The sequence below is a fragment of the Schistocerca gregaria genome, chromosome 2 (genome assembly GCF_023897955.1).
Source record: "Schistocerca gregaria isolate iqSchGreg1 chromosome 2, iqSchGreg1.2, whole genome shotgun sequence".
Classification (NCBI taxonomy): Eukaryota; Metazoa; Arthropoda; class Insecta; order Orthoptera; family Acrididae; genus Schistocerca; species Schistocerca gregaria.
Genome location: NC_064921.1, coordinates 878,559,211 through 878,584,490, shown reverse-complemented (window position 1 = coordinate 878,584,490; position 25,280 = coordinate 878,559,211). Strand labels below are relative to the sequence as shown.

The following is a 25,280-nucleotide window of genomic DNA, read 5'->3' as shown; positions in this document are numbered from 1 at the left end:
AAGCAAGTGAATGAAAGAACCAAAAAGAAAGAGAGTGTGTATTTTACAGTGTCTGATGATGCACACAAAACGTACACCACGCAAGAGGCATTCTAAAGTACAGAGAATGCTGAGTTACAAATATGCATGACGTCAGCTCTACAATTTACCTGTTGGCACACAGAGGTGAACACACATAAAAGGAGTACGGTGGTAAAAGTAAATAAAGGAAGTGTAAACTTTAATAAAATGTATTTATTGCAATAAATATGTTTATAAATTAATTGTGCGTGATTCAAATCAGTTGGTTACAGCTGAAGAATTCTCTGCTGCATAGGTACTCACATTGTAGCATTCATGTGAGAAGAGTGTCTCTTTGATCACAAATTACTGACCTGTCGTACTGCACAGTACAATACGAGTACATGTTTAAAGGCAGCTCATTCAGCTGCCTTGGGTACAAAAGACATGTGCTTTTACTTTTTCAGAAGAATCTGACTGTAACACGAGTGATAAACTCCATTCTTATGAAAAATCAGCTCACTTCAAAATACTGTCTTCAGACGTCTCCACATTTGCTAAAAAGCTTCATAAACTAGTATTTCAGTAGCTGTTACAGCCATTACATAGCAAGTCACCTCTATGTCTAACCTAATATTTGGTCGTGTCGTGACACTTTTGCATTTTCACCCGAATGATCCGATTTAATTGTTTTTTGGCATTTCATTCACGTGAATCAAGCTAATGTACACAGTTCTGCATTCTTGAGACTGAAATGAAAATTCATCGAAAACTGTCAGTTTTTAATATAAAATGTCGCTGTAATGGTTATGAAGGCTGGGATAGGAATTTGCTGCCTTTATGTTGCAAGATAGAGTCGATTTTTTGTTTCACGTGCCAATATCGAGAGCATGCACCTAACAATGCACAAATTAAAACTTACTTGGAGAAATATACATTTGGCATTGTTTTTCTTCAGTACTGCTGAATACTGACTGTTTGTTTGTTGTTGAATAACCACGCATTCTAGTCATTTTCTAGAGTCACACTTGTTATCAGAGATACTTGTATTACGACGAGTTTTTAATTCACACTTTCTTTGATGCACATAGCTTGAAATGGAGGTAAGGTCACAACACTCGTAGCTAAACTATTTCTGTTTGAGGTAAATGGTCAACAAGTTTCACACCAATTAAAGTCACTGTCGGAGATCAGCATAGCAGTGATCACATTCTGCTGCATAGGTTTGTTGACGCGTAAGGCGCTGTCTTGATAAGTTTGGACTATTATCCACGTAATTTTCACGCCTTCATATTGTGTAATCTACCCGATGCTGTTAGAAATATTTTCTTACAAATTATTGAGCAATTCAAATCCTCAGAAGGTTATAAACATTGTTTGTGTTGAAAAACCGTGACGTTATTACAAATGAAAGTCGTTTATAAATAAAATGCTTCTTAGTGCTAACGAAAAACCTTTTTTTGTACGAGGCAGCGTTTTGAAGGCCTGGAAGTCGAGATGTTATTGTTAAGGGGGTATTGATAATGAAGAATGGAAATGTGGAGTAGTGAATCTGAGTGTAAGCTCCCAGGCAAGGACAGCGGTTACCCTGAAGAGACGCTTTTGTTGAGTAAGCCCTGACTGAGTCCGGAAAAAATATCTAGAAGAGTAGCTTCGCTGCTATACTCGTTTAGAAGAGATACGACGGCATAGAGACATTGGCAGAATATTCACCGTTTTAAAGTTTTCCCCTCATTTGCGTTTCAAAGTCTGCATCAATTTACACGTCATACCGTGCTAATAGCTGTCTTGTGAGTTTATTCTAGTCAATGCGTTGAAGCACAGCAATATCGACACAGCTGTACGTCACATGTTTTGCATTCAGTTCAAAACAGAGTTAGGAAGACGCTGATGGAGGGACTGAGTTTTTCCTATCCGTGGCGGGCAGGCTTTGCTCCCGCGTTACTGCACCCTTCTGAGGTTCGGACCAGCCTCTGTTCCCAGGCGACCACTCCCTCCTGAGGACTGAGCCAACGGGGCGGGGCTATATCCTGGCGATGACCGCCCTCACGGCGGCCTTGATGGCGGCGAAGGTCTCTCGGCCCGTGGGGATGATCTGCGAGGCGGGCAGCAGGAAGCCGAAGTCGCCCCGGTCCCTCAGCTCCACGGCGTAGGAGTACTTGATGCCCGCCACGCCTTTGGCCCAGTCCTCCGAGCAACCTGCAACAACACCAAAACACACTGTTCATCTACCCTGACGTTCATTCTCAGGAGTATTCCTCATATGAGAATAATCCAAATTTGTATACTATAGGCGTCAACACGTTATCTGCTGTTCGATTTATTCGGTCAACTGTTGGAGCGGAACGAAAGCAAGAATCCCTAGAAGTCACACAACGGATTTTTATCCGAATTTTCATAACCAAACAAAGTGTGGGAGATGGACAGATCGGTCTCAGACTGACCAGCCTAAGGTATAGTTTTGCAAAGAGAGATTTAATGTTTCCTTTAATTTACGTCTATGGTCACAAACGTTTTGTTGACAGATTAGCGGTTTCGGTCTTTAATGACCATCATCAGATCTGTTTCATAAGAACGAAGTCCTAATGTACTGCACGCATAGTGGCATCGTCAAATGTTAAATACGGAATCAGCATCGTCAAATACATATAAATAACAAAACATGGGTGCACGTGATGTTATTTATATTTATTTGACGATGCTGATGCTGGGTTCATGTGATGTTATTTATATCTATTTGACGATGCTGTTGCTGATTCGGTATTTAACATTTGACGATGCCACTATGCCTGCAGTACATTAGGACTTTGTTCTTATGAAACAGATCTGATGATGGTCATTGAAGACCGAAACTGGTAATCTGTTAACAAAAAGTTTTTGACCATAGACTTAAATTAAAGGATACTTTATATATACATATACGGGTCACTGTTATTTCGCGACGATGTCGCAGCTTGTGAAAAAGAGAGATGTGATCGCCTGAAAGTAATCAGTGTAATTATGATAAACTTAATTAGTGTTTTGAGGAAAAACTGAAATATTTCAGAAACAGCTGCTGTCAGTTATCACTTAAAAGAAGTATCATATCTGTAAGGACTACATATATTGTTCACAAAAACTTATATTGGTGTAGAAATTGTGAGATTATTTCTTTCGCATTTAAGAAATGAAATAAATATCAGATGACAGCACAAATTGATATGATGATAATGGAACCGAAAGAAACCGTAATAACTGGTACAATGGAAAGTATCCTCCGACATGCACTGTCGTTTGCGAGTGCACGGATATAAATATTCCATCGTATTTCAGGCAAGAGTCTGGAGCTGTAAATTTCCTATCATTCCCAAATGCGATGAAGGAAAAAGTAACTGCATGCACTCTGTAATATAATGTGCGTCATTGTTACCATGGTAAAATGTATCCTGTGACAGAAAGAAATGCAAAGCTCTTTTACGTTATTTTTGCGGCCATCAGACTCGAGTACGGAAACTTTACAGAAATCACGCGCTTAGTTACTAAATAAAATTGATCAAGTGCCTAATATGAACACGTGTCTCTTATGCTTTTCAACGATTAAAGTTTCTCAATCGTAAACAGGAAATTGTCAAAAATTCAAATGGCTCTGAGCACTTTGGGACTTAACAGCTGAGGTCATCAGTCCCCTAGACTTAAAACTACTTAAACCTAACTAACCTAAGGACATCACACACACATCCATGCCAGAGGCAGGATTAGAACCTGCGACCGTAGCGGTCGCGGGGTTCCAGACTGAAGCGCCTAGAACCGCTCGGCCACACCGGCCGGCTGGAAATGTCACTTTGAAGTAATAACAGTGCAGATTAATAATATAACTTCTTTCTTTATCCTTTTGTCACGTAACACGTTCCCTAACAATGCCTACGCCAATCCACTCATGTATCAACAGTTACTCTCATCTTACATTCATGTTGAAGTAACCACGCTGCGTTGTACTCCACGCTAGTTTAGCAGGTAATTACTGATGGCTGAAGCCTTTTTGTATCTGTTTAAATAGGATTATGTTCAACTCCTTGAAGTTAATGAGCGACAACCACAACGCTGTTTTTTGCTCAGATTTCATAAATAATCATGCGCACCTTTCCGCATAAGTGACTGAATCATAAACCACCTTCACCCCATGAACCGACATAATCCCACGAGTTTATAACTATACTTTGTAACAAATTCTACAGGCAATTTATCCGCTATACGGCTATGTGTGACCGCTCCCTACGTGACACCAGCAGTTTTCCGCACACTAACTCCTCTTGTCATCAGTAGCGTTTGGACGATGTTCACATTAAAAGCAAGGCAGTACCCCACCATAGAAAAAACGCACTCAGCTTCGAAAATTCCAAAAAATGGTTCAAATGGCTCTGAGCACTATGGGATTTAACATCTGTGGTCATCAATCCCCTAGAACTTAGAACTAATTGAACCTAACTGACCTAAGGACATCACACACATCCATGCCCGAGGCAGGATTCGAACCTGCGCCCGTACAGTCCCGCGGTTCCGGACTGAGCGCCTAGAACCGCGAGACCACCGCGGCCGGCTCGAAAATTCCAGAAGCCAGCGATGAGTAAGGAGTACGGAGTACAATATCATTACATGAAGATACCAAAGATACTAGTGCTCCTTACAACAGTAGGGTACCGGCATTAATATCGAAAGACACTTGTTAACCAAGCTGTTCCTTAGTTTCTAGTCTGGAGACTGGTCTGATGCAGTTCTTAATGCTAGGCTGTTCTGTGCAAGTCTCTTCATTTCTTCATACTTCTGTACATACATGTTTTTCAGGTATCACATATTGATTACTATGCCTACTATTATTGTTATTACGTATTGTTATTTATTACGCGCATTTTAATTCTAATTCACTGAACATGCCTGATTAGATGCATGCGAGGACGTGAAACCCCTAGACTCGCCATGTGAAATAAGTATATTTACATGCAGTTTGAACGTATTTCTCTTCATCACAAGAGCTTTTCTCACTCTAACCAGTTTACATTTTATATCCTCTTTACTTTGGTCATTGTCACTTATTTCACTGTCGAAATAGGAAAACTAAACTACCACCTGTATCGTTTGATTTTATAGCCTAATTCTTCTAGCATCACATGCATTAATTCGACTACTCTCTGCTATCCTTTTTCACTTTTACTGATGTTTATCTAATAACTTATTTTCAAGACACTATTCAGTCCATTCAAGCGATTTTCCAAGTTCTATAGCTTCTCCGGCACACAGACAACACGAATTTAGAAAACATCGTTCTTGTGAAACACAACTAGCTCTTTACTCACACGAAGTGTTGAGAACTATTGACAATGGATTACAAATTCATTCTGTATTTCTATACTCTGAGAAAGCTTTTGACTTTGCCACACAAGCACGTACTGAAATTGTGTGCTCATGGAATATCGTCTCAGTTATGTGACTGGATTAGTGATTTCCTGTCAGAGAGGTCAGAGTTCATAGTAGCTCACGGAATGTCAGCAAGTAAAACAGAAGTGATTTCTGGCGTTCCCCAAGGTAGTGTTATAGGCCCTCTGCTCTTCCTTATCTATATAAACGATATAGGGAGATAATCTGAGTAGCAGTCTTAGGTTGTATGCAGATGATGTTGTCGTTTATCGTCTAGTAAAGTCATCAGAACATCCAGAATGAAATTTTCACTGTGCAGTGGAGTGTGCGCTGATCTGAAACTTCCTGACAGATTAAAACTGTGTGCCGGAGCGAGACTCGAACTCTGCACCTTTGCCTTTCGCTGGCAAATGCTCTACCAACTGAGCTACCCAAGCACGACTTACGACCCGTCCTCACAGCTTCAATTCTGCCAGTACCTAGTCTCCTACCTTCCAAACATCACAGAATCTCTTCTGCGAACCTGCAGAGCACTTGCCCGCGAAAGGCAAAGGTCCCGAGTTCGAGTCTCGGTCCGGCACACAGTCTTAATCTGTCAGGCAGTTTCATCAGAAGATCAAAACAAATTGGAAAAAGATTTAGAAAAGATATGTGTGTGGTGCAAAAATTGGCACTTGAATCTAGATAGTGATAAGTGTGAGGTCATCCACATGAGTGTTAAAAGGAATGTGTTAAATTTCGGTTACACAATAAATCAGTCAACTCTAAAGGCCGTAAATTCAATTAAACACCTACCAATTACAACTGCGAACAACTTAAATTGGAAAGAACACACAGAAAATGTTGTGAGGAAAGCAAAGCAGGGTGTTTTATTGGCAGAACACTGGATCTACTAAAGAGACTGCCTACACTAAACTTGACCATCCTCTATTGGAGTACTGCTTCGCGCTCTGGGATCTTTGCCACATAGGGTTAACGGAATACATTGAGAAAGTTCAAAGAAGAGCAGCATGTTCTATATTATCGCGAAACAGGGGAGAGATCGTCGTTAAAATGATAGAGGACTCGGGATGGGCACCATTAAAACAAAGGCGTTTTTCGTTGCAGCGGAATCTTCTCACGGAATTTCAATCACTAACTTTCTGCTCCGAATGCGAAAATATTTTGTTGACGCCGACCTACCTAGGTAGTACGGTAATCATAATAAAATAAGGGAATTCAGAGCTCGCGCGGATAGATAAAGGCGTTCGTTCTCCCGCGAGAGATTGGAATAGTAGAGAATTATTGTGAAGGCGGTTCGATGAACCCTATGCTATGGACTTAAGTGTGATTTGTAGAGTATCCATGTAGATGTAGACTACGATATAATCATCGCACTATAAAGCTTTTCATTTCTCTCTCTAAATTTTAAGTTAGTTCCTACTGGGACCTCACAGACAAGATTACGCTAATTACAGCACACCCAGAGATATTTAATACATCATTCTTCACTCCATATGCGCATGGCAAGGGAACAGAAATCCAAGTATGTGATACTGCAGAAACTATCCTCTGCCATGCATTCACAGTAGTGTCTTGGGTATGGATGTAGATGCAGAACTGGATAAGGGCTTCGACGTAAATATGAGTGTATGTGCTAAGAGCAGTCCTCCAAAGATATATTTCTTTACATAAATTTTTGTCAGAGTGTTATTCCAATTTAAGGATAAGTAATAAAATATCATTAGAAGTGCAGGATTTCACCACAGGATTGTGGGCAATGAGTGATTTGTCTGCATGGCGTCAGTTGAAATCCTCTGCGATAACTCAAATGCTCCTCTGTTCTGATACCAAGACGATCTGTACGGCCTGACAAAACACGTGAAGCACCCAAAAGGGGAGGAGGAACAAAAAGGAAAATTCATGGGTTGAAAGGGTGTTTGATGTTATTTCAGTGATTTCAAAATCATGTCAAATTTACAAAGAAGATGACAGAATGAGCTCACTTATCATTAAGACGTTGCACCTCTTCTGTTCTGTATGCATGCCTTGGTTCTTTGGCAACGTTGTCATAAAGCTGCTGGACGCTCTCCCGAGACAAACTGGCCCACAACTGTCTTAATTGGTTTTTTATATTCTGGATACTGGCACTTGGACGAAGGTGACTTTCGAACCTGTCGCACACATGTCCTATCTTGGATCTGGTGATCCTGCTTTCACAGGAGTACCTCAACACAGGCAGAAAGTGAATGAATATTGTCCTGTCTGGTGCCAGGCTCCCATGGCATGAGAGGCAACAGCTGAGGCCTCAGGATGTCTGTGGCTTACCATTGTGCCTTCTGAATGCCCTCAATCACAACCAGCCATGATCTGAAGTCATCTCCGATGGCTTCCCACAGCATGACGCCAGAAACAACATCACTGTGCCTTTCCAAAGCGTTGGAAGAATTGGACCCCTCTCCAGGTCGTCATAATACTCGCTGCCAATGGTCATCTGGGATAGTGCAGAACCTTGATTCATGACTGAACGCAGTGTGACGACATTCATCAACAGCTTATGTGTCCCGGACACGGCATCACTCGAACGCAGCCATTTGTATTGCGGTGCATGGTGCAGGATGACACGAAACGGCGACGGGAGTCTCTTAGTAGTTCTAAGCGATTATGATCTGCTTGGTGCACAGAACAGTGACCTTACCATCTGGTGACCGACTGTGTTGGACAGGAATCTTGACGAAGAATGTATCTGCCATCACGTTTCCACACAGTCCAATATCAGGCCACTGTCACATCTCAATGCCCCACAAATCCGGTTATTGAAACATTCGACTAGCCAGACAAATGGAGACTCACAACGACAATGATACTACGTTCAAATTCCTTTCAAACTCTGTAAGTTGCTGATAACGCTGTCTCGCGCAAGTACGCAGCACCTCTGTGTCATTCACAATGATCTCTCAACATCTGATGCTGTTCACACCCTTTATATACTCTACCAGCCCTGGTAACAACACTAAAAACAAACAACAGTAATGCTCTCCGGTGACCATTCTCCCTGTCACACAGAATTTCAAATTTAATCGTTTACACATACACCGATTTAGTCTACGTACACGAACCTATACTGACATCCGACCGTGTCTCCTGTGTACACCACTCTTCTGGTTAGTCAGTGTAAATGTGTTCCTCTTGTGTTAATGTAATCAACAGCCACTTCACTTGCAAGGAAGAAACAGCATTCACAACTCGAAAAATGGTTCAAATGGCTTTGAGCACTATGGGACTTAACATCTGAGGTCATCAGTCCCCTATAACTTAGAACTACTTAAACCTAACAAACCGAAGGACATCACACACGTCCATGCCCGGGGCAGGATTCGAACCTGCGACCGTAACGGTCGCGCGTTTCCAAACTGAAGCGGCCAGAACCCCTGGGCCACAACGGCCGGCATTCACAACTCGAGAGTGAAGAAAACTGTACTGAAATGAGCACCATTATTGTTTTTGTGTGATTATGTATCCGTTTCATATGCCAAATTACTACTTTTCCATTTGAAAATTTCGAGTTATGTCCAAGATGACGGATTCCAAAATAGCAGCCATGTTGGTAACAAAACCTGACAGATTTTCGCCTCTCCAATCTCATATTGCTTAGCTGTGAAGCCTGTTCATCCACATCCACGGATCACCCTATACACTACCTGATCAAAAGAGTCTGGACACCCCTATGTAACGCAGAATTGATGAATATGTATCACGAGAAGCGGACCCGCCAACAAAAAAGGACGTGGAGAGAATTTTGTTGTTAGTAGGAAAGCAGTAACTGCAAAGTGGTTCGATCGGGAAATAACAGTCACTTCGAATATGAAATAGTCACTCGATGCCAGCGAAGTAAAAAATTTATAAGTTCTATTGCTTGATCAGCTAAAGGATATATGAGTTTCATGTGGGAGTGAACATTGGTTACAGGATAACCAAGCTTGTACTGCTAGAACAACAGGGTTTGAAATTATTAGTAGCTTCTGTAGAGAGACTGCATAGGAGGAACATGCAATAATTTAAGTAAGGAATTGAACGCAAAGAAATTAAGTTCAGTAACGTAAATAACATTGGAAAAGTGTCTGAATATTGTGTTTGCAACATTAAAGAACCCAAAATAATCATTGTCTGCATGTACCGATCCCCATCGGGCAACTTTATGGTGTTCTTGGACAGTGTATAAATACTCTTTAGTGAATTAAGAAATTTTAAAGAAACCATTATTGTAGTTGAAGACTTCAATTTAAACTTTAACATAACCTATCAAAATGTAAACTCAAAAAATTGCTATAGTCACATAATTTAGCACCCGCTGTCCATGTGTACTCTAGACTTGGCAGTAAAACTACAATTGATGAAATACTTTTTTGTCGTGCAAACATTTGATCATAGTGTGCAATGATTGACGGTGGATTCTCAGATCATAAAGTACTAAAATTTAGTGTGTATAATGTACTCAGCACAAATTCCAGGAAGAGTGAGAAATACTTCTATAGAAGACGTATAAATGAGGACAATATTAGGATTTTTAATTCATTGTTAAAAAATTCAAACTGGGGTCAGGTTAAATATGACAATGCAGATAGGAAGTTTAAGTCTTTTTAGCTTCTTACAAACATAACTATGAAACTACATTCCCTCTAAAGAAAATTAAAGTATAAACCAGAACTAACACTTGGATAACACAGGGGATAAGAAAATCTTCAGAGCAACTTAGAAAGTTAATCAAATCAGGTAGGCAAAATCCTACTCTGAAACAAATTTATCAGGGACAAAAAAGAGCAGGAAACCAGCGAAAGGAATCACTCCTGAATTCCGAAGTGCTACCGATAGTCCAGCTACCACAATGAGTGTCCATAGGGAGTTTGATTGGGTTGTAGTGGTTGAGCAGCTCCTCATGAGGCACGTATTTCTGCAGTCAGTGCTAAGCAGCTCTTGAGACAGTTCAAACGAGCGAAAACCACTGGACAGTGAATTACTGTGATAGAGTGGTTTGGGATGATGAAACACACTATATCCTGTTGCAAATCGATGGAAGGCTCTGGGTTTGGAGAGTGCCTGCAGAACCTTACCTGCTCTCATGTGTTGAGCTAACAGAGAAGTACAAAGGAGTGTGTGTGTTTGAGGTTTACGGGCGCTAAACAGCGTAGTCATCAGCGCCCAAGCACAGAAAAACAGGAACACATGCAGTGAAGGGACTAAGACGAACAGCGATCAAGGAGAATGGCTAAAAGACGCAGACCTGACGCAGTTCCAAATCCCCACATACAGGGGCAAAACAAGAGGAGAAGGAACACACTGAAAAAGGAAAGGAAACACAAGGAAAAGAGAACAGAAACTGAAGGGAAACAGGGAGGTAATCGTGACTGGCGGACATCTTACCTAAAACCTGGGTGAGCCAGTCACCCAGCAGCACATTAAAACCCTCTCCCTAAAATCCGAGGCAACAGATTGGACAGGACACAAAACCGTAAGACCTTAACCACAGTCGGTGCGTCGTCTTGCAAAATAGAGGGCAAATCCGGTGGCAAAGAAACCACCGCCCTCTACATGACTACTCTGCAATTCACATTTAAGTGCTTGGCAGAGGGTTCATCGAACCACAATCATACTATCTCTCTACTATTCCACTCCCGAACAGCGAGCGGGAAAAACGAACACCTAAACCTTTCCGTTCGAGCTCTGATTTCTCTTATTTTATTTTGATGATCATTCCTACCTATGTAGGTTGGGCTCAACAAAATATTTTCGCATTCGGAAGAGAAAGTTGGTGACTGAAATTTCGTAAAAAGCTCTCGCCGCGACGAAAAACGTCTATGCTGTAATGACTTCCATCCCAACTCGTGTATCATATCTGCCACACTCTCTCCCCTATAACGCGATAATACAAAACGAGCTGCCCTTTTTTGCACCCTTTCGATGTCCTCCGTCAATCCCACCTCGTAAGGATCCCACACCGCGCAGCAATATTCTAACAGAGGACGAACGAGTGTAGTGTAAGCTGTCTCTTTAGTGGACTTGTTGCATCTTCTAAGTGTCCTGCCAATGAAACGCAACCTTTGGCTCGCCTTCCCGACAATATTATCTATGTGGTCCTTCCAACTGAAGTTGTTCGTAATTTTAACACCCAGGTACTTAGTTGAATTGACAGCCTTGAGAATTGCACTATTTATCGAGTAATCGAATTCCAACGGATTTCTTTTGGAACTCATGTGGATCATCTCACACTTTTCGTTATTTAGCGTCAACTGCCACCTGACACACCATACAGCAATCTTTTCTAAATCGCTTGGCAGCTGATACTGGTCTTCGGATGACCTTACTAGACGGTAAATTACAGCATCATCTGCGAACAGTCTAAGACAACTGCTAAGATTGTCACCCAGGTCATTTATATAGATCAGGAACAGTAGAGGTCCCAGGACGCTTCCCTGGGGAACACCTGATATCACTTCAGTTTTACTCGATGATTTGCCGTCTATTACTACGAACTGCGACCTTCCTGACAGGAAATCACGAATCCAGTCGCACAACTGAGACGATACCCCATAGCTCCGCAGCTTGATTAGAAGTCGCTTGTGAGGAACGGTGTCAAAAGCTTTCCGGAAATCTAGAAATACGGAATCAACTTGAGATCCCCTGTCGATAGCGGCCATTACTTCGTGCGAATAAAGAGCTAGCTGCGTTGCACAAGAGCGATGTTTTCTGAAGCCATGCTGATTAAGTGTCAATAGATCGTTCCCTTCGAGGTGATTCATAATGTTTGAATACAGTATATGCTCCAAAACCCTACTGCAAACCGACGTCAATGATATAGGTCTGTAGTTAAATGGATTACTCCTACTACCCTTCTTGAACACTGGTGCGACCTGCGCAATTTTCCAATCTGTAGGTACAGATCTATCGTTGAGCGAGCGGTTGTATATGAGTGCTAAGTAGGGAGCTATAGTATCAGCGTAATCTGAAAGGAACCTAATCGGTATACAATCTGGACCTGAAGACTTGCCCATATCAAGCGATTTGAGTTGCTTCGCAACCCCTAAGGTATCTACTTCTAAGAAACTCATGCTAGCAGATGTTCGTGTTTCAAATTCTGGAATATTCCATTCGTCTTCCCTGGTGAAGGAATTTCGGAAAACTGCGTTCAATAACTCCGCTTTAGCGGCACAGTCGTCGATAACAGTACCATCGGCACTGCGCAGCGAAGGTATTGACTGCGTCTTGCCTCTCGTCAGAGAATAAAAGACAGTGAAGTAAAATGTGGCGGACAGTAATCTGGACGCCACAAGCACTGCAGATTGGGGGGGGGGGGGGGGGGGCGGGGGGAGGGGGGGTGTCCTCCCGACGGAGTAAAAAACCATCCGTTAAGGGACTGTGCCCGAAGCGGAGGCGAGTGAGGAGAACCTCATCCCGCCTGTATGACTGGTAGGACGTACGCCATGGTCGCGTAGTGGCCTTTACCAGACGCAGCTTATTGTCAGAAACTGCCAGCCACTCCTCTTCCCATTGATGCATAACACGAAAACGCAAAGGGGAGGTTACAGCATGGAGGGGGACGGTACATTCAACAACGTGAGGGAGGGAACATGCATCTTTGGCAACCACATCCGCCAGTTCGTTTCCCGTAATACCCACGTGCCCAGTACAAAGGAGGTGGTGTTACGGTTCGTCGTGGTTACGGCATCATCCCCTTGTTGTGCTTAACACTTAATGTGGAAGGACATGAACTTGTTTTACAGAACTGTATTCAGCGAACAGTAAGGAAACGTTTCGGAATCGATGACTGTATCAGAGTGTCACTGTATCCTGTCATAAATCAGCACCAGTGAGGCAATGGCATCTGGTCAACAAGATTACTGAAATGGACTGGCCTGCTCAGACTCCATACCTAAAGTTAATGGAACACCTTTGGGATGAATTATAATGTCGACTTTGCTCCATCGAGCGAGGTGGCGCAGTGGTTAGTGCACTGGACTCAGTTTCAGGAGGACGATTGTTGAAACCCACATCCGGCCATCCTGATTTAGGTTTTCTGTGATTTCCCTAAATCGCTTCAGGCGAAAGCCGGGCTGGTTCGTTTGAAACGACACAGCTGACTTACTTCCACAGTCTTATGGGGCTTATGACCTTGTTGTTTGGTCCTCTCCCCCTGACATTGTTCCAAGTACCAGATCAAAGAATTATTACCTTATCTGGTTTCGGCACTTGAGAAAGAATGGCCCACCATTGCTCTGCAGACATTCAGACATCTCACTGAAAGTGTCCCCAAGAGAGATCAAGACGTAGTAAAGAATGGGTACACCTCATACGTTGAAACGTCTCTGTGAAGTCGTTTCATAAGACGCTTGTCGAATTCGGTACAACTTATTCACTTAATTACCTGATTTTAGCTCAATTCATGAACTCTTCCAGAAAGACTGAGCACTCAAATAAGGCCTGTTGAATATTAGATGTGTGTTTTAATGTGGGGTTTCGGTTTTGTTTTGTGGGAAACGCTGAGTAGGTCATCGTCTGCTGGGAGCAGACGGTGTTGCTTCTCGTTCGAAGGAGAGCACAGGATGACCATCTTAGGTTTCCAATACCTGAACAGAGAGGTTTACGCATCTTAGTCGAAGGCTGTTTTTCGTGTGTGAGGTTGCTGACGAAGGGCTACCCCTCTGTTATGTTCCACTGCACGGGGAGCTAGGTAATCTCGAAAGAGAAAGCGGCACTCTTCTGTGAACGCTTGGTGAGTACGGAACGTAGCCCTTGAGGGGGGTTTCAGGTGATAGGAAGCAGGGTGAGTTATGACTTTCTTGTGGGCAACTGTTGAAATACTTAAGAACTTCAGCTTAACTGAAGCGCGTGAAGCGAGTTATTTTTCCGAATGTGCCGTAATTATATTGCTTTAAATAGGCGATTTTTGGGTGTTGAGTTAAAAAGTGTGGAAGTTACCTTGTTCATTTTGTACAACGATGAAGTAGAATTTCAAACGGTAAATCTGCTTAGGAAAAGCTGGTTAGTATCACTTCAACCGTACATGAGTGTAATACTGTGTCGAAGAGAGTATGATGTTTAATCTTATATTTTGTGGAAGTTGCTTTTGTCTTTGTGTGTCGATTTTATGCCACGTGTTTGGGAATCAATGACCCTTCTGGTCCACCACGGTACCGCAATAGGCTTTAACAGTTTGCTTGTTTAATGAGCTATAATTTCTGCAAGAATATCTGTTATTTTGTGCGATTTCTACAAAGCAGCACAACAGTTTGATTCGGAATGCAGCACGTGCTCTAGTTCGGCCGTTTGCAAGCAGCAGACGCAGTTAGTATGTTGAATAATTATCGTACAATTTCGTGCATTGGTTAAACCTCTGTCCAGAATAGTGCATGCGTAGAATCGTAATTCGAATCTCACTGAGATATTTTTATGGTATGAATGCAAAGGAGATGATAGTATCATTATCTCCCACCCCTGTTTTTTTTGTGTTTCTTCTTGCTGTAGTTAAATTGTGCTCTGTTACAGTCTCACATAATTCTTACTTAAATATTTCTAGTCTGGCACCAGTTATGTGTAGTTAGGATATCCGACCAAATACTTTGATACAACAAATAATCTGCGTGAAAGATAAATTCTGTGGTGTTGCTTCATGCACGACATGGATTGCTATTTATCTGTCTACTTAAAGAAATTTGCATACTTGTAGTTAAATTAGTAAAGTAATTAAACTAATAATTTTCCAGCTACGTTTTTTTTTTTCTAAATGGTTAGGAAGGGCTTGGGCTGGTGGCGACCCTGAATTTCTGAATTTTTATCATTATTTGCTTGAGAGAAGCAGCTAGAAATGCGAGATCTATATCTACGTCTACATCCATACTCCGTAAGCCAGTTGACGGTGTATGGCGGAGGGTTCCTTTAGTACCTCTATCAGTTCTCCCTTCTATTCCAGTCTCGTATTGTTCGTGGAAAGAAGGATTGTCGGTATGCTTCTGTGTGGGCTCTAATCCCTCTAATTTTATCCTCATGGTCTTTTCGCGAGATATACGTAGGAAGGAGCAATATACTGCTAGACTCCTCGGTGAAGGTATGTTCTCGAAACTTTGTAAGTAGGCTGTTTAGGTTTTTTTTATTGGTAACGCCACGTAGCGCTCTGTATGAAGATCACTGGCTGTGCTGTGTGCAGTCTGTGGATGGTTGGCATTGTTATAATACTCTCCATTGTAGCGTTGGGCAGATGGATGTGAGCAGCGTGTAGCGTTGCGCAGTTGGAGGTGAGCCGCCAGCGGTGGTGGATGTGGGGAGAGAGATGGCGGAGTTTTGAAATTTGTAAGACTGGATGTCATGAACTGCTATATACATTATGACTTTTGAACACTATTGAGACACAGTAAAGAATAACTTCATGATGTACTTCAAAAAAACGAAGGAGCACAAAAAGACATTTCCCTTCATAGGAATTGCTTACAGAATTTTATTTTCAAGTACTTGGTAATTTCTTTTGTAGAATAAATTGTGATGCATCTCTCTGGTGTTAAGATGTGGAATAGGTATTAGACATGCCAACCTTTAGTGTAATATCTTTTCTGCTTGAGCTTTGTCATGTTTAGCTATAAGTTATTGCATTTGCTGCTGCTGTTTGCCAGGCATAGTGCTACTACATTTCACTTTGTATTACTGTGTTAAGCTACTTTTACTACTGATTTATTTTTCTTGTTGCTGCACATTGGCTCATATTAGTTGTAACGTTGCATTGCTTGGTAATTTAAATTTACTGTAGCTTGCTTTGCCAATTTCCATTTTTTTGGTCATTGCTGTTTGTGTTAATTGTTTTGTGCTGCTGCATTGCCTCGTCCCTTAGTTTAGCATCTGAGCTCAGTAGATTTAAGTTATCTTAAGAGGGTATAGACTATATAAGAAACTAACTGTGATGAATTGGAAGAAATGCATTGAGAAGCTATAAGAAAACGGTTTGGCCAAAAAAGTAATGTACAGTGGAGGAAAACTATTTTTGAAAGAGGATGTGAACAGAATACAGAAAGCATGATTGGATAGGACTTTTTTTTTTGGCTGGAGCAAATGTTGAAATAAGAGGGACGATTTATGGAATGAAGTTTTGGGTTGGACTGCAGTACCAAATATTACAATGAAAACAAACCCTTTCCTTTCCTTTTGTGTTATCCCACTATGTGTTTGTCTACCCTTGTGTATTTGTTTTATTCCTGTCTCTGTGTACTGTTTCATAGAATTTTTTCTCTTCTAATACTAAGCTACATTCAGTATTATGAGGAATACTGTTATCCTCAAATATAATTTGCATTAATAATGTTATTTACTTCGTTAAGATGTTCAGACATTATTTATTCTGTTTTGTTTTAATGCTCGTGTGTGAAGTTGATGTTTCAAAAGTTATTCTGATCTTTATGTATGTACTTATGTCATAATTCCTGTAACACTTATGTACATGTTCAATCCTATTCTTCTGTAAAGCCTGCATTACCACAAATGTTATCTGTATTGTAATGTTCCTTATTGATGTATTTTGTACCTTTGTTATTGTATTCTTATGTTATAAAATTGTAATTGACACCAGTTCATCAAATTAAGTAACTTGTAAGTTACATTTCACTGCACACGTTTCTGTTGGTCATACTATATGGACAATATGTGAGAAGTAGGGACTGATAGTGTTTGCACGTGTGTTAATAATTCAGCAAGGGACTGGATAACAGAATTGCTGGCTGTAAGGACAATTCCAAAAACTTCGTGAGTGGTTTGTGAGTGGTTTATGGACTTGTTATATTCTCCGCAAGGCTCTTCGATGGTGATTGTGAACCTGCACAGTCGCAACAGATGGCTGCTGGACGTCTCTACAAGGACTACAGTGGGTCTGCATCTTTGATGGCCCACAAATACCATTATTTCTACAAGGACTGCAGTGCGTCTGCATCTCTGGTGGCCCACCAATACCGTAACCTCTACCACATTACAGTGGGTCTACTCTGTGACGACCTACCAACCAATATTCTTCAATTTCGACTGACTCTGCTGTGGGTTTGCTCTGTTGTGGCACATTACCTGTCTGCATGCCAAGAGTCAGCACTGTCTTTCCTTTGGAAGGACAACACTACTTCTTCAAGACTGCATGGAAATCCACTACTTCCGTGTGCATTTTCTTTTACTGCTCAGACTTTGAGAAAAAAAAATCAGCAATTTTACTGTGATGAATGATCAGCACTGTCTTTATGGCTGTGAGAAAATTTTAGCTTTTGACCAACATTGTATCAATAAGTGTGTGCATTTGATATCTTTGTTATTGTAATTATGAATTTTTTTTCAAATCTGTATTGGCCACTGCCCAAAACAATTTTTTTTGTGGGGAGCATGGGGGCTATGTAAGTAGGCTGTTTAGGTTTTTTTATTGGTAACGCCGCCGCCACGTAGCGATCTGTATGAAGACCACTGGCTGTGCTGTGTGCAGTCTGTGGCTGGTTGGCATTGTTATAATACTATCCATTGTAGCGTTGGGCAGATGGATGTGAACAGCACGTAGCGTTGCGCAGTTGGAGGTGAGCCGCCAGCAGTGGTGGATGTGGGGAGAGAAATGGCGGAGTTGTGAAATTTGTAAGACTGGATGTCATGAACTGCTATATACAATATGACTTTTGAACACTATTGAGGTAAATACATTGTTTGTTCTCTATCAAAATCTTTCATTTGCTAACTATGCCTATCACTAGTTACTTACTGCCTTCCGTAGTTTGAATCTTTTATTTAGCTGGCAGTAGTGGCGCTCGCTGTATTGCAGTAGTTCGAGTAACGAAGATTTTTGTGAGGTAAGTGATTTGTGAAACGTATGGGTTAATGTTAGTCAGGGGCATTCTTTTGTAGGGATTTTTGAAAGTCAGATTGCGTTGCACTAAAAAATATTGTGTATCAGTTTAAGCACAGTCATGTATAATTGTTCAAAGGGGACGTTTCAACTTCAACAAAAGCCCGTACCGAGCTACTGAGCGTCTCTCCTGCAGAGTCTTCCACTGGAGTTTAACTGTCATCTCCGTAACGCTTTCGCGTTTACTAAATGATCCTGTAACGAAGTGCGCTGCTCTCCGTTGGATCTTCTCTATCTCTTCTATCAACCCTATCTGGTATGGATCCCACACTGCTGAGCAGTATTCAAGCAGTGGGCGAACAAGAGTACTGTAACCTACTTCCTTTGCTTTCGGATTGCATTTCCTTAGGATTCTTCCAATGAATCTCAGTCTGGCATCTGCTTTACGAACGATCAACTTTATATGATCATTCCATTTTAAATCACTCCTAATGCGTACTCGCAGATAATTTATGGAATTAACTGCTTTCAATTGCTGACCTGCTATATTGCAGCTAAATGATAAGGGATCTATCTTTCTATGTATTCGCAGCACATTACACTTGTCTACATTGAGATTCAATTGCCATTTCCTGCACCATGCGTCAATTCGCTGCAGATCCTGTTGCATTTCAGTACAATTTTCCATTGTTACAAACTCTCGATATACCACAGCATCATCCGCAAAAAGCCTCAGTGACCTTCCGATGTCATCCACAAGGTCATTTATGTATATTGTGAATAGCAACGCTCCTACGACACTCCCCTGCGGCACACCTGAAGTGACTCTTGCTTCGGAAGACTTCTCTCCATTGAGAATGACATGCTGCGTTCTGTTATCTAGGAATTCTTCAATCCAATCACACAATTGGTTTGATAGTCCATATGCTCTTACTTTGTTCATTAAACGACTGTGGGAAACTGTAGCGAACGACTTGCGGAAGTCAGGAAACACGGCATCTACCTGTGAACCCGTGTGTATGGCCCTCTGAGTCTCGTGGACGAATAGCGCGAGCTGCGTTTCACACGACCGTCTTTTTCGAAATCCGTGTTGATTCCTACAGAGTAGATTTCTAGTCTCCAGAAAAGTCATTATACTCGAACGTAATACGTGTTCCAAAATTCTACAACTGATCGACTTTAGAGATGTAAGTCTATATTCTGCACATCTGTTCGACGTCCCTTCTTGAAAACGGGGATGACCTGTGCCCTTTTCCAATCCTTTGGAACGCTACGCTCTTCTGGAGACCTACGGTACACTGCTGCAAGAATGGGGGCCAGTTCCTTCGCGTACTCTGTGTAAAATTGAACTGGTGTCCCATCAGGTCCAGCGGCCTTTCCTCTTTTGAGCGATTTTAATTGTTTTTCTATCCCTCTATCATCTATTTCGATATCTACCATTTTGTCATCTGTGCGACAATCTAGAGAAGGAAGTACAGTGCAGTCTTCCTCTGTGAAACAGCTTTGGAAAAAGTATCCTTCGACATGCCCTGTGGTTTGCGAGTGCACGGATATAGGTATGCAAGCGTCTGGAGGTGTAAATTTCCTATCACTCCCAAATGCGATGAAGGAAAAAATAACTGCATGCACTCTGTCATAACGTCGGTCATTGTTACCATGGTAAAATGTAAAATGTATTCTGTGCCAGACAGAAATGCAAAGGTCTTTTACGTTATTTTGGTTATTTTTGTGGCCATCACGTGTTTGATGACACAGTTGTATCTACTGCTAGCCTGACAGACATTGGCATAGGAAACAACTTTGAGCAGCAGTGGGCTACCCTCTCGCTAAAAATATAGGTAATTCTGCCTTGACCTGTTTACAAAAGTAGACTTTGAAAAAGTTAATATAGGGTCAGAGGCAGAAAGAATGATCTAAATAGTCAAGACAGTGGTTCCAAGTGAGGCCGGTATTCACATATTAATTTACTTCTTGACTTACATGACAAATCCAACAACTGGTAAAATTGATTGAAAATGGACATGGAGACACATAAATATCTATTTCACTTATACCTCTTCTTATAGCAAGACAAAATACTTGTATGAGGAGAGTAATTTCACACCACTTGAATGACTGATAGATACATTATCATTCCTGACAACAGAAAGAAGTTAAAAAGATTTAGAATTTTCAACAGCAATGTCCAAACAAGCGTGGAGTGAAATGATACATGATACATGTGAAGATTCGTTACTAAATAAACTTGATCAGGTGCCTAATATGAATACGTTTCTCTTATTCTTTTCAACGATTAAAGTTTCTCATTCGTAAACAGGAAAATGTCACTTTGAAATAATAACAGCGCAGATTAATAAGGTAACTTCTTTCTTTATCCTTTTGTCACGTAACATGTTCCCTAATAATGCCTAGGACCATTCCACTCATGTATCAACAGTTACGCTCTTAACCGAGCTGCGTTGTACTCCACGCAAGGAGACAACGTATATGGCTCGATGAGAAGCGTCGTAAAGATAGCAATACGTTACAAAGTGCACGAATGGTGTCCAGATTCTTTTGATCAGATACTGTTACTGCATCATCTGCAAAGCGTCAGAGTATTGTTCGCCTGCCCTTAAGGTAGCAGCTGGTGTAGAGGAGAGCGGACTCACCGGCTCTGGGAGCGGCGAGGTCCCTGGCGTGCCCCATGCGGTAGGGCTGTCCCGTGACGCGGGCGGCGGCCTCCACGGCGAGCCGGGCGACGTCCATGAGGTCCTGCGCGTCGGGCGGCGGCCGGCGCGAGTGCCCCCAGGGCGCCAGCCACGCCTGCGAGTAGGCGTGCAGCGACAGGAAGAGGCGCACGCGGCCAGCGCGGTCCGTCAGGAAGTCTGCGGCGGCGCGCGCCTCGGGCTCGCTAAAGGCGCGCGGGCCGGCGAACCGCTCCGAGCAGGGGTCGCGAGACGCGCCCGCACCGCCCCAGTGGAAGCCCCAGTTGCGGTTCAGGTCAGCGCCCGCGCACTGCCGCCACAGCCACCTGCCGCACACACACACACACCTGCACTCCAGTCACCAGGTCCCTCCAGCCTGATAGCAGGGGAACATCCCTTACACACCGAGTAAACAAGCAATGTATTCTGCTAAACAGGGTGGTTCAGCTGCCCCTAAATCACGGTTTCATGCAACCCGCAACGACTTCAAATACCGTGCGCATGATTTTCACATTCTCTCCCTCATTGCACACAAACTATTAGTCCTACAGAAAAAATGAACAGGACCTTTTGGTAGGAAATTTAATGTAGTTAAACTTTGTAATTCTGTCAGAGACAGCAAAGGACTTGGAAGAGCAGTTGAACGGAATGGACAGTGTCCTGAAAGGAGGATATAAGATGAACATCAACAAAACCAAAACGAGGATAATGGAATGTAGTCAAATTAAATCGGGTAATGCTGAGGGAATTAGATTAGAAAATGAGACACTTAAAGTAGTAAAGGAGTTTTGCTATCTGGTGCGCAAAATAACTGATGATGGTCGAAGTAAAGACGATATAAAATGTAGACTGGCAACGGCAAGGAAAGCGGTTCTGAAGAAGAGAAATTTCTTAACATCGAGTATAGATTTAAGTGTCAGGAAGTCATTTCTGAATGTATTTGTATGGAGTGTAGCCATGTATGGAAGTGAAACATGGACGATAAATAGTGTGGACAAGAAGAGAATAGAAGCTTTCGAAATGGGGTGCTACAGAAGAATGCTGAAGATTAAATGGGTAGATAACATAACTAATGAGGAGGTATTGAATAGAATTGGGGAGAAGAGGTGTTTGTGGCACAACTTGACAAGAAGAAGGGACCGGTTGGTAGGACATGTTCTGAGGTATCAACGGATCACAAATTTAGCATCGGAGGGCAGCGTGGTGGGTAAAAATCGTAGAGGGAGACCAAGAGATGAATACAGTAAGCACGATTCAGAAGGATGTAGGCTGCAGTAGGTACTGGGAGATGAAGAAGCTTGCAAAGGATAGAGTTGCATGGAAGGCTGCATCAAACCAGTCTCAGGACTGAAGACAACAACGACAACAAACTTTGTTCTAGGACAGGGGTCTCCAAAATTTTTAGGCGACGGGCCACACTGACGCCTCCACAAAGTCATATGGGCCAAGATCTACCTACTGGAATTAAAGCACCCTAGCACTCCACGGTCACCGTAATGTAATGCTAAAGGACAAAAATCTAAGGGTGTGGGAACAGCTAGCACTGAAACGAACTACGATTTTTATTTAATTACATAATTTTAATTGGTTGACGTACCTGACGGAAATTCTGGCGTATTTTATTCTCGCGAATTTCACCGACAAAAAACTATGTCTCTGCACATTCTTCAGGAAAGCGTCCTGCAAAGTTAACGAAATCTCAAAATAATTGTTAGCAACACTATTACTGCAAGACATAACAGAGGTAGAGTATGTCAACGCATTGTTATTCCAAGCGGCGCTACAATAAGTGTAGTTATGCAGTCTTGTAGCGAGTAGCAAAGCCAATGTCGCGGTGTATTGGTCGCGATTGGCCTCGAAACTCAGTTGTTCGCAGTATAGGTACCACCTCAAATATTTGGCCGGCCGTATACCGGGGATGTCCGGCCAGCTAACGCGGGCCGATTTGCCGGCCCTCGCGGGCGCTTTCGGCCCGCGGGCCGTACTTTGGAGACCCCTGTTCTAGAATACGGTTTTCACTAGAGGTCGTAGCTTTCGAATTATTAAAAAAAAACGTACAAAAGCGAATTTCAGACTCGTTTTTCTTCAATAACTCGAATCCAATGGCCAGCAGCAGAAACGTGCCCAAGTAAAAATTTAATTAGATTAAATTTCCTACAAAAAGGTCCTGTTCATTTTTTCTATAGAACTAATATTTCACATGTAGGAAGGGAGAGAGTATGAAACTCTTGTCCTAGGTATTTGAAGGCATTTCGGGTTGCCTAAAACCGAGCAGGAGGGGCCCTGTACAGGAGTGGTCGCCAAAGTTACGAAGCTTCTCAGCTACAGTACCATTTTTAAATCCAACGAAAAGATACTGCAGTCAAGTTCATGTAAGTTGATCCCTGACAGCTACAAGCTATGTTGCCAATTTTCAGCTGCAGAGCACCAATGGGTGCAAGGGAAAGCAGTAGACGACAACAGAGCTGTGTCAACTCTGAGGTATTGCCAAAGAGATATTTACAAAATCACGTTACTTCATTGGTTGAGCTGGATGCACAAAGCTGTGGCAAAGCTGCTGCACTCACCCCATTGCAAGTGTCAAGAATCAACATCCGCCAGCTCGACTACAGTACAGAAATAAGAACTTTTTTTAAAAAAAATCTTAATTTGTTTATTGCCAGCAATGTTACATTTCTAGCAAAAACAAAATGAATTTTAATTAAATTGTACATAAGAGAAAGAAATTGAAATTCAGTTTGGAGAACAAAACCTCAGACAGGATAAGTTCGCATCTGAACTGATTCAAATTTCGACTATGTCCTACCCTAACTAGAAATAAAATACTGTTCAGCACATTACATGTGGTGAAACAAGCCTTTCAGAATCCAATTTGAAATAGACATACCTTAGGTGAACATCTTCTTATGAACAACTGTATGGATTGTCAACTTGAATCGTTGAAAGCAATATCTTGAAATGAATAGATTCAGATTTTACTGTACGTTTTATCCAAGAGAAAAACTGTCAGTACATATACTGAACAAATCTAAGAATTATACATAATTTTGTTAACAAAATATTATATCACACATAAATTTGTGTTTTGTTTTCAGCTGCATACATAAGAAATTTCACCATCTTCATCAATTTTTAACTACTTCTATAGCAAATTTTCTGAAATTTAACTACTTACTGGTGAGTTATTTTCACATGTATGTGAACATACATATCCATAGTTAAGCAATGCCATATTTAATAGGTGCTTGTAAAATTAGATGTAGGTTTTTAAATTTCTGTTCCATTTCTTCCAATAACTATCAAACTATAGAGTTAAAATGTCCCATTATTAAACAAAAACAGATAGAAATTTTATTATTTCTCTGTTTTCACTCGGTTTAATCGATAGCACATTTTTACTGTAGCTAGAACAATGCAGTTGTCCTAGTTCTTGCTCCTTTCAATAAAATTTTTCAAACATCTCAAGAATTATCTTAAGTGGAAATTGATTGTCTTTGCTTTTGATATTTAGCATTAGAATAAGGTTCAATAATATATTTCTATTACAGAGTAATATCTGCTAGTGATTTATTCTTATACGTGTTTCCAAGATGCCAAGTAAACAAAACATGTCTACAGAAGAGGGGGAAGCACCAAATGATACATCACATGTGTGGAAAATCCATTTAATACATACAAAGTGTAAATTTTCAAGCTTTGCATCTGGAAGCCCAGCTATGCTGAGTATTTTAGGAGCATGCTGCAATGAATCGATACAGACATTGACTAGAATAAGATTTTCACTCTGCAGCAGAGTGTGCACTGATCTGAAAGTTCCTGGCAGATTAAAACTGTGTACCGGACCGAGACTCGATCTCGGGACCTTGCCTTTCGTGAGCAAGTGCTCTACCATCTGATATACCCAAGCACGACTTTCACGCCATTCTCACAGCTTGCCCATAAAAGGCAAGGTCCCGAGTTCAAGTGTCGGTCCAGCACACTGTTTTAATCTGCCAGGAAGTTTCAGACATTGACTACATTAATAAATTTTCTTTTTCCAATGAAAAGAGGTTTCATGTCTACCAGAAAGAAAGCATGCATAATGTCTGGATCTGGGGGTGAGAGAACCCACATACATATCTTGGTATGGCAGATAACTGACAGCCCAAAAGTTCACTGAGCCTACCATTATGGCAGTAGTTTTCCTGGACTTGTTCGAACTATATGTTCCAACTAACTTTTCTGCGAGATAGTGCACCGTCACACTGTGGGTTATCTGTTCGTCAGTTCTTGGATGAAATCCTTCGAGCTGGATGGACCTGTAGAGACGGTACAACCTCATGACTACCACGTTCGCAATATATAACATCTCTTGACCTTCTTTGTGGTGTTACCTTAAG

General features: G+C 41.7%; 1 protein-coding gene across 1 annotated transcript in view; it reads right to left on the bottom strand.

Moving 5' to 3' along the window:
* Positions 1–214: 214 nt before the first annotated feature.
* Positions 215–25,280, bottom strand: part of LOC126335283 (carboxypeptidase B-like) — a 231,396-nt gene continuing 206,330 nt past the window's right edge. Inside the window, exons 6-7 of the mRNA XM_049998368.1 lie at positions 20,866–21,227; positions 215–2,199 (exon numbers count right to left, since the gene is read on the bottom strand). Coding sequence (XP_049854325.1) covers positions 2,024–2,199; positions 20,866–21,227 — 538 coding nt within the window. The 3' untranslated portion in view covers positions 215–2,023. The remainder of the gene's footprint in view (positions 2,200–20,865; positions 21,228–25,280) is intronic.